The 15,545-nt window shown below is 36.1% G+C and overlaps 1 protein-coding gene across 1 annotated transcript; it reads right to left on the bottom strand.

The window, feature by feature from the left end:
* Window positions 1–10,321: 10,321 nt before the first annotated feature.
* LOC132707530 (adenylate kinase 8) lies at window positions 10,322–11,744 on the bottom strand. Its single transcript, XM_060679425.1, has one exon. The coding sequence runs from the start codon at window positions 11,741–11,743 to the stop codon at window positions 10,445–10,447; it is 1,299 nt and encodes a 432-aa protein (XP_060535408.1). The 5' UTR covers window position 11,744; the 3' UTR covers window positions 10,322–10,444.
* Window positions 11,745–15,545: the final 3,801 nt, after the last annotated feature.

The raw sequence follows: 15,545 nt of genomic DNA, 5'->3' as shown, positions 1-15,545 counted from the left end.
TGTTCCAGGATGTTCCAGAATATTAATGCTAATTCTGTTCGTGACTTCCATCCTTCTTATCTTCAAAAGATTCCAGCTTTTTTAAGGTAGTCTCTGTGAGGGTTCATACAACAGGATTAAGAACACATAACATCGGACCATGCTCATTCTGAGCTCAATTTTAAGTTCGTGTCCACGAATCACTTTCCTCATCCGTATGAACCTTGCTCTTGCTTGTTCAATTCTGAATTTTATTTCCAGTGAATGGTCCCATTCCTCTCTTAATAATTGTCCCAGATATTTAATGCTCTTGTTTTCTTTGGCCGATCCACAGTTCTGTAAGCATATCCGGTTCTTTAGTTACAGCCATAATAAGACTCTACAACCGTAACGGTTGCACGACACTACTACTTGATCTAGGAGTTTTTGAAGTCCTTTAATATTATCTGCCCCTAGAACAGAATCAACTTTATACCTTAACCCCATTTTCCCATTTATTTTTGAGTTTGAACGTGACTGCTGAACAGAGCATCCCTTGTACCTAGGCCCTTACGGACTCCGAACTGAGTATCTTCAATGTGTTCCTCAATTTTGGGGTAAATTCTTATGTATTATTTTTAAAAACAATATAGATTTATGGTGCGGTGTTCATTGCAATTTCTTTACCAAGAACTCATATTTTTTCTTCTTCACTTCCACAGTTGAACAACTCATAACTTCTAGTGAATTTAATTCACAGTGATATGATGATCAGTAATATATTTTTTTTTCGTTAATGTAACCTAACCTATCCTGGTTACAATCTTAAAATTATAAGCAGCTAGACTTATGAAAAAATAATGATTTAAAGATATAAGATAAAAAGATACGCAATGAGACAATCTTACAAATGTCCGGATTAAATTTAAAGCTCCTGTTTTTTGATCTTTGGCCTTTCTTTCCTGCAAGTGCCATCATTCTGCAGCATCCTTTCACATTGTTTCAAATTGTATCCGGTTATCAGCTCTAAGACTATCACATACATTGAATTATTTCTTTTTCTTTGAAATGAATGTCTATGATGTACTTTACTAACATGGTTATTGCTTTTAAAACTATAGATTAACCGCGCATACTAAAATCGGAAAACATGGAAAAGTTATTTTACCATTTCGTTTTATTTGTAAATTTTATGACCAATTACGTGCAGATACGAGTATTTTTAGTTGTTGAAACACGCCACTGTCCGACTTCTGAATCCAGTCCTATTGGCCGAATTAAGAGTTTAAAACGTTGCGCTCAGAGTCGATCGGAAAGATTTTCGTCCTTTTTGGCTTTTTTCCCAGCGGAGATTGTTATTTTGATGAAGATTTGCGTCATCTTTTGTTCCACTTCTGAATGAGGAGTGCGGGGATTGTGTGCGTGTTGTGGTAGCGAAAACCGCTTCCCACATATATTTTTCACTCTAGTGATGAAACTCCAGTGATGTCTCATAAAAGGACTAAATGATAAAAACTGCGTCTGTTTAAGATGGTGCCAGTGGTGTCAACATAACTGTAACTGTTTCGGATGTAAGTTACTACTACATGCACAATTTTAATATTTCATTTCTTATTTTTATATGTCCTTTGTTTTGTTCTATTTGAAGTTCTAAAACACCATTTAGAGTTTTATCTATGAAAAATTTCATTGTTATCTTTAAAAAGGAAGTCCATTTCTGATTATGATCAATGATCTTACCTATCCTACAAAATGCATGCGAAATTTTCACTAATTTTTCTAAATTTACCAAATTCTTCGACTGAAACCATCAACCATACAGGCTAATACCTTTTCGACTATTTTCTTTCTAAACAACGATCTTCGCCCACTTAACTGATTTTTAGATACAAATTTAAGGGGTTCTGGGCATATTTTGGCAAAATTCTGCCGAAAAATTCTGAATAATAAAAATTGACTGTTGATGATTGAATGTCCCTTCTCAACATCTTTTGATGAGTGAACTGAATTTAGACTGGAACAGCAACGGAGTTATAGAAGAGTGAGGCAAATTTGCCAAAGTAATGGGGATTGTTGTCTTTCTCTTACATATTTATATAAATAAGAGAATGAGGTGTTTGATTTCTTTATTGTGCATTTCTACTGTTCTCATTATTATTTCTTAATAATTTAACTTCTTCACGCATCGATATCGATCTACAGCGAACTCCGGTTATAAAGTACCCTCTGGTTACCAGAAAATGAGTACTCTATAAGCGAAAGTACGCTATAAAAATTATGTAGGTACGTACATATTTTTATATTATATAAAAATAGAAATCTAATAAACACTAATATAGGTACTAAAAAACTAAACTAAAAGCTTATCTATCCATATAAACTTTACAACATGCATACTTTATTATTTTTGAGAAAAAAAAAATCGTTATTTTTGTTTGTTTATTTTTTGGCAATACAAATTTCATATTCTCAATGTGCTTCTCAACCTTCCAGGACGCTTGCATAATATCATCAGTTACATTATCAGTAGATTGTAAAAAAATTGTAACAATTTTAACGGCACAAAGCGCTTCAGAATAACTTGGTATTTCGTCCTGTTGATCATCGTCGCTTTCGTTGCCAGTGCCTTGAGGATCATTTGGCTGTAAAACTTCAGTAGTAATATCATTATCCGTTAATAACTCCGTTGTTCTTAAATTATCATCAACAGTTGGGAAGCTATCCAGCTCAGGAAGATACATTTCCATGTAGGTAACATCTTGGCCGCTATTGCACAACCAATTACCTAGGGGAACCTCCCAGTCATCGTCGTCATTATTTTCGTACCTCTCGAACCACTGAACCATCGTCTGAATCAAACTCATCTTCCGATTTTATCAGAACTGCATGTTGAAAGCACTTTGGAATAGTGGTTAAAGTAACATTGTGCAAATAATTTTATGCATATTGAAAGGTTCCTTATTTTCAAATGACTGGATCAACGGGATCAAACGATACAAAAAATATCTGCGGTATTGGTATTGGTATTGGTATTAAAGGGGGGCGCCCTCGCGGGCGTCCAAGCACTTAGGCCACCAGATGGACCCGTTGTAGCCCCAGGCCGCTCTAGGGGGCGTCCAGAATGCCGCCCCTCCTGTAGAAGGTCAGCAACTCCTTTAGTCCAATACCGTGCACTGAGTCCGGATCGATCAGGGCCGTTCTGAAGACCCCCAATCTTGCCCATGTCAAGGCAGGGCACTCGGTGAGCAGATGATACGGGGTCTCCTCCCCTTCCATGCACCACCTACACTCCGGGTCGTCTCCAATGCCTAGCAAGCAAAGATGCCTCCTAAGCCTGCAATGTCCTGTGTAGGTCCCTGTTAGTGCTCTACACTCCCTTCTGGTGAGTCTAAGCAGCTGGTCCGAGGAAGGGCGGGCCCATCCATCATAAGCCTCGCCTGCCTCATTCCCGGAGCAACTCTCCAGCCCCCCGCGGCCCGGTCTCTCGCCCAGGCTGCGAGAGCTCCCCGCCTCACACACGGGGCGATCCCCAAGCGGGGCTCTGGCCCTATATGCCTATGCGAGGAGCCCTCCCTGGCTAAGGCGTCCGCTGCCTCATTGCACCGGACACCGGTGTGACCCGGGACCCAGACCAACGTGACCTTTCTCTCCTCAGCCACCCTCCTCAGTACCCCTTGCACTCCTTTATTATGCCCTGATCCATTGGTTGGACGACTGAGGTGCTATTTGGAGGCAAAGACTCTAATCTAATATTTGAAAGGATTAGATTTTTCTATTCTGACGTTTTAGTTGTTCATTCTCCCTCTCAGGTTTGACTTATAAATGACAGATTTTTCACATTTTTCATGCATCTCGGTCAAGAAGTTTGCATTTTTCGCTTCCTGACATATTTGCACAAACCCAAACGGTGTACCTCAAATTCGACTGCTTCCCGTCCAAACACTTTTCTCCTCGAAATTTAAGGGTACGATCTGAAGTCATCTTGTAAAATAGTCCAGTCTCGTCACCATTGAAAACATCTTTCGAGTCGTAATTTTGCGCAATACTGGGCCACTTATCCTCCAACTAGTTCAGCAAAACTTGTTTGTTGACATCTCCTGCTTCACCAGATTTTTTTCCGATGTTTATGTTGTGACGAACTTTAAAACTTTCGAGTCAACCTGTAGAATAACTAAAATTCTCACCCTGTAATCCCCTGGCTAATTTTTCGACTGTCGATTTTAAAACTGGACCACTTATTGCAATATTTTCGGATCGTCCAACTTGAAACCATCGTAAAAGAGCTTTATCCTGTGTGATTTACAGTCTCTTTCTTGATCTTTTCGTGACTACTCCAAATTGTAGATATTGTTGTTTTTGCTAATTTCTGTTTTCTAGCAATTTCCGCCTTACCGATGCCACTCTCAATACTTCTGATAGTCTCTATCTTTTCTTTTACAGTTAAAGACTTGCGTCGATCCCCCATTTTAACCATAAACTCAAAAAATCGAGCTAGCCTTTCCATAAAACAATAAAATGGAAACTGTCGGCCGGACACGCAGGTTTCAGGTTCAGGTTCAGAGAAATAGTGAAAATATTGTACTTTATAACCGTAGTAGAAGTTATATATTGTACGTAATATCCTATGATAAATCAAGAGTATTTTGGCCGGACCAGTAAAATATATACGTAATACCCCATGTTCGCTATAAACGGAGTTTATTGTATTTATTGAAATTTTTTAGTTATTACATGGAAATATCACACACACACATATCTATAGCCAAAGTTTGAAAATTTTAAATTATGTTGAGGGGGGCTATCCGACTAAAATGCTTTCAAGATGGCCGCACATCCGGATACACCAAAAACGGGTGTCCACTTTCCTATTTGAAATGGAACACTACACTTGCCATTGCTTGTTTTGATTCTGCAGAAAAGTCTAGACATATTTCATGCATAATATCTTATACGTAAACCTCATCTTCTCAGAGACATTTTGTGTTTAGAGACCGAACAATATCTGTAAAAATTTCCTTCACTAAAATTCTCACCCTGTAATCCCCTGGCTAATTTTTCGACTGTCGATTTTAAAACTGGACCACTTATTGCAATATTTTCGGATCGTCCAACTTGAAACCATCGTAAAAGAGCTTTATCCTGTGTGATTTACAGTCTCTTTCTTGATCTTTTCGTGACTACTCCAAATTGTAGATATTGTTGTTTTTGCTAATTTCTGTTTTCTAGCAATTTCCGCCTTACCGATGCCACTCTCAATACTTCTGATAGTCTCTATCTTTTCTTTTACAGTTAAAGACTTGCGTCGATCCCCCATTTTAACCATAAACTCAAAAAATCGAGCTAGCCTTTCCATAAAACAATAAAATGGAAACTGTCGGCCGGACACGCAGGTTTCAGGTTCAGGTTCAGAGAAATAGTGAAAATATTGTACTTTATAACCGTAGTAGAAGTTATATATTGTACGTAATATCCTATGATAAATCAAGAGTATTTTGGCCGGACCAGTAAAATATATACGTAATACCCCATGTTCGCTATAAACGGAGTTTATTGTATTTATTGAAATTTTTTAGTTATTACATGGAAATATCACACACACACATATCTATAGCCAAAGTTTGAAAATTTTAAATTATGTTGAGGGGGGCTATCCGACTAAAATGCTTTCAAGATGGCCGCACATCCGGATACACCAAAAACGGGTGTCCACTTTCCTATTTGAAATGGAACACTACACTTGCCATTGCTTGTTTTGATTCTGCAGAAAAGTCTAGACATATTTCATGCATAATATCTTATACGTAAACCTCATCTTCTCAGAGACATTTTGTGTTTAGAGACCGAACAATATCTGTAAAAATTTCCTCCGCGGAATCGTTTGAATTTCTGGAGTGTTAACTTCTCATACTTTTATCTCTTATGACGCAACTGACACTTTCTTGTTTGCTACGCCGTTGCCAGTCCTCACCGTTAGCGCACATTAATTTTGAAAGTTAAGCACACCATATAGTTCTATTTAAAATAAGGAAGTTGACTCCCACTTCCGGTATATCCGGATGTACCGCCATCTTGAAAATATTGTAGCCGGATTTTCCCACCAACATTAGGTAGTATTAAAAATAGAGATAAAAAAGAAAACAGTTCCTATTACTACCCATCTCTCTCTAAATAACTGCAGTCAATATGTATTTTACATTACTGAACTGAATAGTTGCTTTTTTGTTTATACTCTGTTCATGTTATTATACTGATTTTATATATTCTACTACGTTATAATTGGCTATTCTATAGTGAATATCTCTTTGGTATCCTGATTAATAAATAAATAAATACAGTGGAGTTCGGATACAGTAAAGCCTTTTATTGTGAACACTCGGTTATAATGAGCACTTTTTGAAATACACTCAAAAAGTCTCATAAGACAAATGTAAATTTTTACTGTTTACAGTCACCTGGAATATAGTGAACTTTCGGATACAGTGAACTAAATTTCGTCAAGATTAATATACATTTTCCGTTTTTAATGACCTTTTTCGTTGCTTCACCCGGTAATTCGCCGGAGAAAAGTTGAAATATGTAGCACATTTATTTTGTTATTGTTTTGATCTCAGTTGTGATTTAGATTAGAAGAAAATTGATGACAGACCTTCAAATGGAGAAGCAAAAATGAAAAGCATTAACTTTGAAAAATAAGATGTTATACAAAAAGTGTTATGAAACAAAGTGATATTTGTCGTGAAATGAATTTGCCTAAAGCAACTGTCTCCATTACCTAAAAAAAAAAGACAGGATTCTCTCGTCTTATGGTCAAGTAAATGCAACTTGTAAAAGGCTTAGAAAATCAGCTCACGAAGGCGTCAATAAGGGACTTTTACAGTGGTTTACCCAAAAAAGAAAAGAAAATTTCTTCACCAAAAAACAAAGGAATTGGGAAGTAGAATAGAAAAAAGAGATTTTGTGTATTCCAGAAGTTGGATTAAAGGTCTTCAGAAGAGAAATTGTATCTCTGGAGGTAAAATTGTTGAGTCTGCATCAGTTGATATGAATGTTGTTAATAACTGGCCCACAACGGTTTGATCTGAATATTTTTAACGCCGATGAGACCGGCCTTTTCTACAAACTAACCCCTGATAAGACATTGAAATTCCAAAGAGAACGGTGAGCAGGTGGAAAACGTCCAAGGTTCGAATAACAGTTCTGATTACTACAAACATGTCTGGGACAGAAAAAAGAAAGCTGTTTGTTATCGACAATTCAGTAAACCCAGGATGATTTAAAAACAAGGCAAGTAAGGTCAAACAGCAGAATTGAAGAAGAAAAAGAGAAAAATTATTCTGCTAGTAGATAATTGTCCGGCACATCGCAATGTTCCGTTAAACCAAATCAAACTGGTTTTAATACCATCCAATACCTGTTCAAAACTGAATTAAGGGATAATCCGTTCCCTGAAGTGTCACTATAGAAAGATTTTGCTGATAAAGATGATGGAAGCAATTGATGATGGACAAGAGTTTTCAGTGAGTTTATTGGATGCTACAAATTTTATTACTATACTTGGCAGGAAGTTGGCAATTGCAAAATATCATGAACATGCAGGGTTATTTGAAGCAGAAGATGATTTTGACTCTGATGATGAATTGCCTCTAACGGAATGGCTAAAAAACATTCAGGAGTTTCCGAAAATACCGATACCCAAAAAGCCCTTGAAGCTGAGATTTCAAAGTTACGTTTCAATAGACGATCAAGTTATTCAAGCCGAATCTTTGACACAAGACGAAATTATCCAATTAGTGTCAACAGGTATCTATAACATCAAATGTAACATTAAAATAATGACCAAATGCAGAATTGAGTTAAGGTGAGCTGAACGAGGAGCCTATCGAGGAGGCGTCCATGATCAATGTTCCTTCAGTAAAAGACATGACGCAAAAAATGATATAAATTCGCACGTTTTTGGAGTCGCGTGACGTTCCTGGAAAAAATTTTAATTCTTTTTGTAACCTTGAAAGCCATATAAGTAATATTAACTTTTCTAACAGACTCGTACAAACCAAAATATCCGACTTGTTTATCCAAAATTTATTTTTTGTTTTTATGTATACATCTCTAGAAAAATGCTAGTATATCGTAGCATATGTCCATAAAACCAACGTCCTTAATATTATATATTATGCAATAACCTCCATTCGTCAGGTAAACATCAGGTGTGTACAAAAAATCATTTATTGCTTATAGTAAACCTCGGATACAGCGAACAAATTTTGATGCAACTATATCTGAACTTCACTGTATATACTTAAATTTCTGATATTATTAGCATAGGGAATGCAATATGGGTTTTTCTTATAACCGTTGTCTCCAGCATTGTCTTTTCGATTATGTTGCTTGTACACAACTGAAATTGCTTGTAACAATAATCCATACTTGGTTATCATCAATCACCCGATTTGTAGAGTATATAAATACCCCTTCGCGAATTCGCTGTCTCATCGGGTACACGTAATGCCATCAAAAGATTTATCAACATCAGTCGGCGCGTAAAATCGAGTCGCAAAGATGTTCATCGAAGGACCCACGAACTAGATTATGAAATTATCTATTTCGAGCGCTCCGTAATTTGGATTCTATTGTTCGCCTTGTATCTCGCTTATAGGGAGATTCGTTCCCGGCCGTTTACGAACGTTTGAACTGACAAGTTCATTTTGCGAAATTAAGATCAAGACAGTTTTACGTATGGCGTCTCGGCTCCTACGAAACGCGCGCCAGTTTCAAATAAACTCCGATGGCAGACGGAAAGGTTTCGCGATAAACTGTATGTATAAATGGAACAGGAAAACGCTTTTCCCGATAGACTGTTTATCGACTTCGGACCTGTTGAATGATGCTTTCCCTTGATTTTCCCTATTTAAGAGGCGATACAAAAAGGAAATAGCGAATCTCCATTGGCGTGCCTTCTTATATGATTCTATGTTGTTTAACTGAATATTTGACTAAACGCAGAGTTAAGGATTCCAAGGATGAGTTTTGTTACAGAAAACACAGAAATATATAATCCAGAAGCTTCTTAAAAGTAGTGTTAGTCTTATTTGTGACGTCGTTGTGGATAACTAGGATATATATTCGCAATTCAGCGCTCAACAACTCTATGTCTCGTCCCACTGAACAAATCAATAAATTACCCATGACTCTAGGGATATAGATTCGTTTAGTAAAACAATTAAAACAAGTAAAAACAATTACCGACTTAAATAATCTACTGCTCAATTCAGGGTAGAAATATTTATTCATCTTGTGTTATTATTATGTAAGCTATTGTTAAAGCAAGACTTGTTTTTATGTAAACTATTTTTAAAGCAAAAATTGAAATTTATATTTTCTACTCCCTTCTGTAAATTATCTAATTATACACTGATCTAGCGTGCGGAAAGTGCCATTTTGCCGCTTCAGTGACGTTTCCCAAGGATCCGAGCCACTTCGAACATTTCCGTCATATTAGTGCACGTATTTTAGAGCAATTGGATGTTTTCGGACATTTTACCGCACGGATTGAATTTTGACATTTGACAATTCTGACGGTCATATCGGTCAATGTATTCATGTTGTTTTAGAAAAATGTACCCAAAAACCAACGATCGTAGAGAAACACACATTTCTGATGTCTGAATAAAGGGAGCAGCAACATTTTAAATTCTACACGAAAAAATGTGAAATAAAATAGTTAGTCATCTCCACAAATATTGTTGAACTATTCATTAAGGTCTAATTTTTCACAGGCTAATATGACATTGATTGCAAAACGATGGCATGACAACGAGCCCTTTTACTCAAGAGCTATGAAATAATTTTTTTAAAATTTACTTAAAAGTGTACTACAACACCGACTGGAGCAGCTAACAGCAATTTAACGGAAGATGCTGGTGGTAAGAAATAAACCCCAAAAAAAGCGTGTAGATGTCAAATTATGACTAGACACTCTTCGGCAATCTGATGAGACGCAGAAAAGTCGAAGGTTGATATTACGCAATGAGACGTCGCCAAACAACACAAGGTTTGGCTGAATCCTTAGTTAGAAACCATTTTCGCTAGCCCAAAGCCAAATGCAACAGCAAAATCCTCAATCACAAAGTAAAACATTTTCATGACTTCAGTGTGATATTGTCTGGCATGGTGTTAAGGAGTTCTTATCTAAATGAAGTACATTATCACACCGCCCTCGAATGTCCCTAGAAAAAATCCACGCGTGTCACGTCTGGTGATCGAGCAGGCATACAAATAGGGATATCAGTTGATATATAGTTTGAGAACTTTATGATCACCAACTTGTTGAAATAAGAATTCTCCCAGTGGGTGTACCATTCACCAGTCAATTCGCTTTAATAAAATCACCAAACATACAGGTCACTAGCTCCTCAAAAACAATTGTAAACTGCTATGTAACAAAACTTCTTAATCTAGTAAAAAAAGAAACATACAATTCCACAATTTATCATATATAAGCTTCGATAACTGGAGCAGGTACATCGACGCAGTCGCAGCTGCACACCTCGGGGATATCTTCGGTAAAACCCTTCCTCGGAGGTCCAGTGGGATTTGCGCCCAAAATATACGCACGTATCGCTTCATTTACGCACCTGACACTCTGGTTGCCCTTGATTATAATTGCCGAATCTCCACAGTACTTTCTTAAGCTGCCGTAATGCTCGAGATAGAAGTCGAACTCAGCTTGTAGCAGCTTCGCTGCATCTTGCGATTGTTTATTGTCTTGGCTAGAAGCAATCCTTTGCTTGCACACGTTGATGTCACAATCCAGAATTACCACTCTATTTGGGGGGGTGTCTAGTAGATCAAGGAACTTGAAATCGGTATCCGTGTATGGGTATTCAGTGAGCACCCATCCCCCCTTCAGACAGTCTTCTTTCAAAACCCTCTTGTTTATTATCTGGCTTAACAGTTCCGAATGGAAACACACTTGACTTTTACACTTTCTTAAGCTCGCGCCCAGCTCTGTATCAGCCCTCCAAGCCTGACACAAAACATACTCGAAGTCTATGTGCACTAAACCCATCGAATCGGCTAACATTTTAGCCTGGGTTTTCCTTCCCGATCCCCTGGGCCCTAGAATTATCAGTCTGGGTACCACGCGCTTTAACGGCCGCCGATTTTTGAGGACACTCACGCATTCCTCCACAACAGAGTCGAAAGGTTTACTGCCTACCAACACCTCGTTGAAAGTTTTTTGGTATAAGTTGCGCAGGCCAAATAAATTCCTCCTGAACTCTGGCCAGTTTGACGCTACGTTACAGTATAGTAAGTCAGTGATATCGGGATCTGAAGGACTTACAATATAAAGCACATGAGTCGGCAGAACTCCCAGCTTTACAAGTGCTCTGGCTTCACTCTCTTCCGTTATGCAGTCTGCCAAAATCCAACCAGATGCTCCCAGATTCTTCGTCCTTAAAAGGTAGGTGATCGCTTTGGATTTGCTGCCACCGAATGATTGCTCGATATCCTTCGAGGTTATCACGTATTGCCTCGTACGTTTTGCTATTTCTTTCGCCAATTTGACTCTGTTGATTTTCGACGAACCCAGCAATATCACTCTCGGGCAATCTCTGCTGGCAGCCGCATTTTGAAGGATCTGTTTCATGAAAAGGACGTGATCTTCCGGCTTTTGGATCACCAGCTCTCTCGCGATTTCGTAGAGTAGTTCTAGAATCCTGTGTTTCTCTAAGTAAGGTATGTAGCTGTTGGGAAAATTCAGCGGTCTTCGCGTAGGGTTTGTCATTTTGGAAATTTTACATAAGAGAATTGACATTGACATTGACGTCATATCCAAAGGCGATCAAGCATTCAGGATTGTAGTTTGTAGTATAGGATTGTGAAAGTTTTGTTAGTCTCGCTTATATGTGTTTTATTGCTTTAATTCTTGACAATCTGTGTAAAAAACGGTGTCGCTTCCAATCAAATTACATTTAAATAAGCCTCGTTCTTAACGTAAAATCTCTCTTAAGTTTTATGGCAATCGCCGGAAAGCTGTGCCGTCAAACAAAAGTAAAGTAATTGAAAAAGCTTTTATTAATTCCCACTGAATAAACCATGAAAGGTCGAGTAAGGTCCTCCGCTTTGCTCTATCGCTGGAGCACTGCTCAGTGGAATTGATTTTGTGCAGTCGAGAGCTTGGATCGACCGCAGTCTCACTTTGTAAACGCAATCTTCGAATCGTGTTATACCAAAGTAAATTCATGTCAACTACTTTACATCTGATGCATCTAGAATATCCTAAAAAGTACGCGATACACGATACACTATGCAACAATATTTTTTAAAAAATATCGGTCTTCAAAAGTTGTAAAAATTAAAATTAAAAATAGTCTAAAACTAAAAAAATTTATCCACATTTGTGGAAAATAGGTTGCGGTTTTAGAAAATTTGTAAGATCATTTGGAAAAAGCTATCATTTAAACCTACATTTTTCGTTTTGGTTTTAGGGGAGCTATACATTTAATATAGTTTAAATAGTTTTTTGACTATTGATAATAACAACAAGGAAACCACAATATTTGAAAGTATTTTTCAGAAATAACAACTACTTTTAACAGCATATTTCGTTTTCAAAAATACATATTCCATATTTATTGAAGGTTTAGGTTCAGAAGAGTTAATATTATTATTAGAGTTATTGAATTGGCCAAAAAAGTGTCATCTTTCTTTCTGCTTAATTGCAACACAACTATTGGGTGAGCCGTTTATCTTGAGACACTGCCTTATCTCAGAAACTATAGGGGATGGAACCAAAACTTAAACACATGGTGTTTCATTTTTCGTGGGCCAGTATCAACGCTCTTATTTTAAATAGAACACCTGGTATATTACTTCATTTTTGAATTCTATACAAAATTCTAGATATGTTTTGTGTATAATGTCCTATACCTAAGTCTAACCGTTTTTCACATTTTTAATTTTATTTTTTATGCGAAAAGTGACGTCTGCAAGACGTAAAATATCTGCCAATTTCTTCATTCGGAAACATTTATTGTTTCACTTAAGTTGTTGTAGACAAAGGACTGGAGAACGAATTTCATTAGAAATTTCGATACATATAGAGGGTGCCCGAGAAATAAGATTAAATATGAAAAAAATTGACGAACAACTTTTTTTTATATGGGAACTACCTGTTTTATAATCTTATCATATTTAGCATTAAAAATTAAGGCTATTTTATATCAAATTAACTTGAGTAAGTTTTCTTGTAGACAAAGGACTCGAATAATGGATTTCATAAGAAATTTCGATACATAATAATACAAGGTACGCGAAAAATAATATTAAAATGAAATTAAAAAAATTAGCAAAAAACTTTTTTTTTTAAATGGAAACTACCTATTTTTATAATCTTGTCATATTAAGCATTAAAAATTAAGGCAATTTTATAAAAGGTTGTATATGCCTAATGATTTTACCTTTTGAAATATTTCCTTTTAAATATTTGTCTATCACAAATGTATGTATGCATTATTTATACAGAATAACACCAAGGATACGCGATAACGTTGGTGAAAAAAATTAGTAGCTTACAAAGATAATAATTATTGTAACAGTTGTTCAATATGTCTTCCACTTTGAGCAATCCAAATAGGATAAAGGGTTTCTAAATACATAATGGCATTTCTAACAGATTCAATCCCTTTTAAATATCGATACCTTCTCTTATCCGACGTTTAAGTTCCTCTGTAGTTGACGGTTTGTGTTTGTAAACTAAGTGTAAACTTAAGTGTACCCCATAGAAAAAAATCTAGTGGAGGCCAGGAGTAACTGCCATTCTCATCAATCTATTCTCTGTACTATGTATTTAAATAGGTGCTAATTTCTTGACTTCTGTGATAAGGAGCGCCGTCCTGCTACCAAATTAGATTTCGTCGTTTTCTTTCAGACACGTCATTGTCAACAAAGGGATGAATAATATTTAAAAGCTCTAAGTAGCGTTGGGAATTTAAATTCTGATAAAAAATACTGAACCTCCAAATGGTGCACCATACTTTGACAGAAGTTCTACGTGATCTTGCAACTTCCATATTTTTTTTATTATTCTCGTTGCTTCAGTAATGGGTATTTTTCCTATTAAAACTTTACTTGAGGTTGTAAATATGGAATCGTCTATATGTAATAAAATTTTTTTGTAAATGTATTTTCTAAAAAATGTCTTTCCATAAGATTGTTGCAAAAATCTAACCTGATGTGTAACACCGTTGCTCTAATTTCTGCCCCAGACAGAATTTCTAGGACTTCCAGTTGTTTACTTCAGGCCAGATCGAAGCGTTGTTCTTTTAATATATATTCTATCTATCTAAGGCGTATTTCATCATTCGCTCTTCATCATTCAAAATATAAGAACGCTATATTTTCTTTCTTCAAGGTTCCATATATTCTAAGGTGTTCTAAGGTTGTCGAAGATCTTTTTTTTGGGATCCTCCTTAATGGAAATTTTGTTGCATAATCTCTCAATCTTTTCCTCTGTGGTAAACGTGATACGCAAGCAAGGGAATAAATTAAATTTATAAACGATAAAAAATAAAAAAATTAATAATGTGTCAAAAAATATTTCAATTATAACAGTAATCAATTGTTTTATTATACGCGGTCATAACCACCTTACACTAACTGAACTTATATGCCAACAACATATTGTGATAGACAAATGTTTAAAAGGAAATATTTCAAAAAGTAAAATCATTAGGCATATACAACCTTTTATAAAATTGCCTTAATTTTTAATGCCTAATATGACAAGATTATAAAAATAGGTAGTTTCCATTTAAAAAAAAAGTTTTTTTGGCAGTTTTTTTATTTTCATTTTTAATCTTATTTTTCGCGCATCGTATCGAAATTTGAGTGAGGCAATGAATGCTTCCGAATGAAGAAATTGACAGATATTTTATGTCTCGCAAACGTCATTTTTGGCATAAAAAATTAAAAATGTCCGAAACGGTTAGACTTAGGCATAGGACCATTATACGCAAAATATGTCTAGAATTTCGAATAGAATTCAAAAATGAAGTAATATACTAAGTGCTCCATCTAAAATACAAAAGTTGAAGGTTTGTAATACCCCAATTAACTTTTGTATTCAACTTTTTGCTCAATCCACTATAGTTTCTGAAATAAGGTAGTGTCCCAAGTGTCCCCGCATCATTATGCAAATTGTAAACAACAACACAAATAAGAAAGAAAGAAAAAAAAATAAAAAAGAAAACAAAGAAAAAGTAAAAATATTTTAACGAAAATTTTAGTAAAGTGAAGAAAAAGATTACAGATTAGGATATCAATCTAAGCTCTCAGGTTACGAAGCAGGGGACAATTTTGGAATTATTGGTGTCTCTAATAAAAGCATGGTGCTACATTCAATAATATTCTAGCTAAGTTATGAAAGATTATAAGTATAAAATTATTATTTTTCTTTTAAACCAGTTTCATTAGCACATCTATGTCTAACGTCATAGATGATTGAGTTTTTTCAATGGGGAATGACTAATATCTAAAACAAGGCTGAATTTTCCCGCCACACGATAGCGCGGCGACGCGTCCGACGC

Source organism: Cylas formicarius, unplaced genomic scaffold (assembly GCF_029955315.1).
Source record: "Cylas formicarius isolate icCylForm1 unplaced genomic scaffold, icCylForm1.1 PGA_scaffold_9__14_contigs__length_23061073, whole genome shotgun sequence".
Taxonomy (NCBI): Eukaryota; Metazoa; Arthropoda; class Insecta; order Coleoptera; family Brentidae; genus Cylas; species Cylas formicarius.
Note: the sequence above shows the minus strand (reverse complement) of the source record. Positions and strands in the feature narration are given on the sequence as shown.

Excerpts from the sequence above, each read along its gene's own strand:
- LOC132707530 (XM_060679425.1), bottom strand. The coding sequence starts at position 11,743 with ATGACAAACCCTACGCGAAGACCGCTGAATTTTCCCAACAGCTACATA.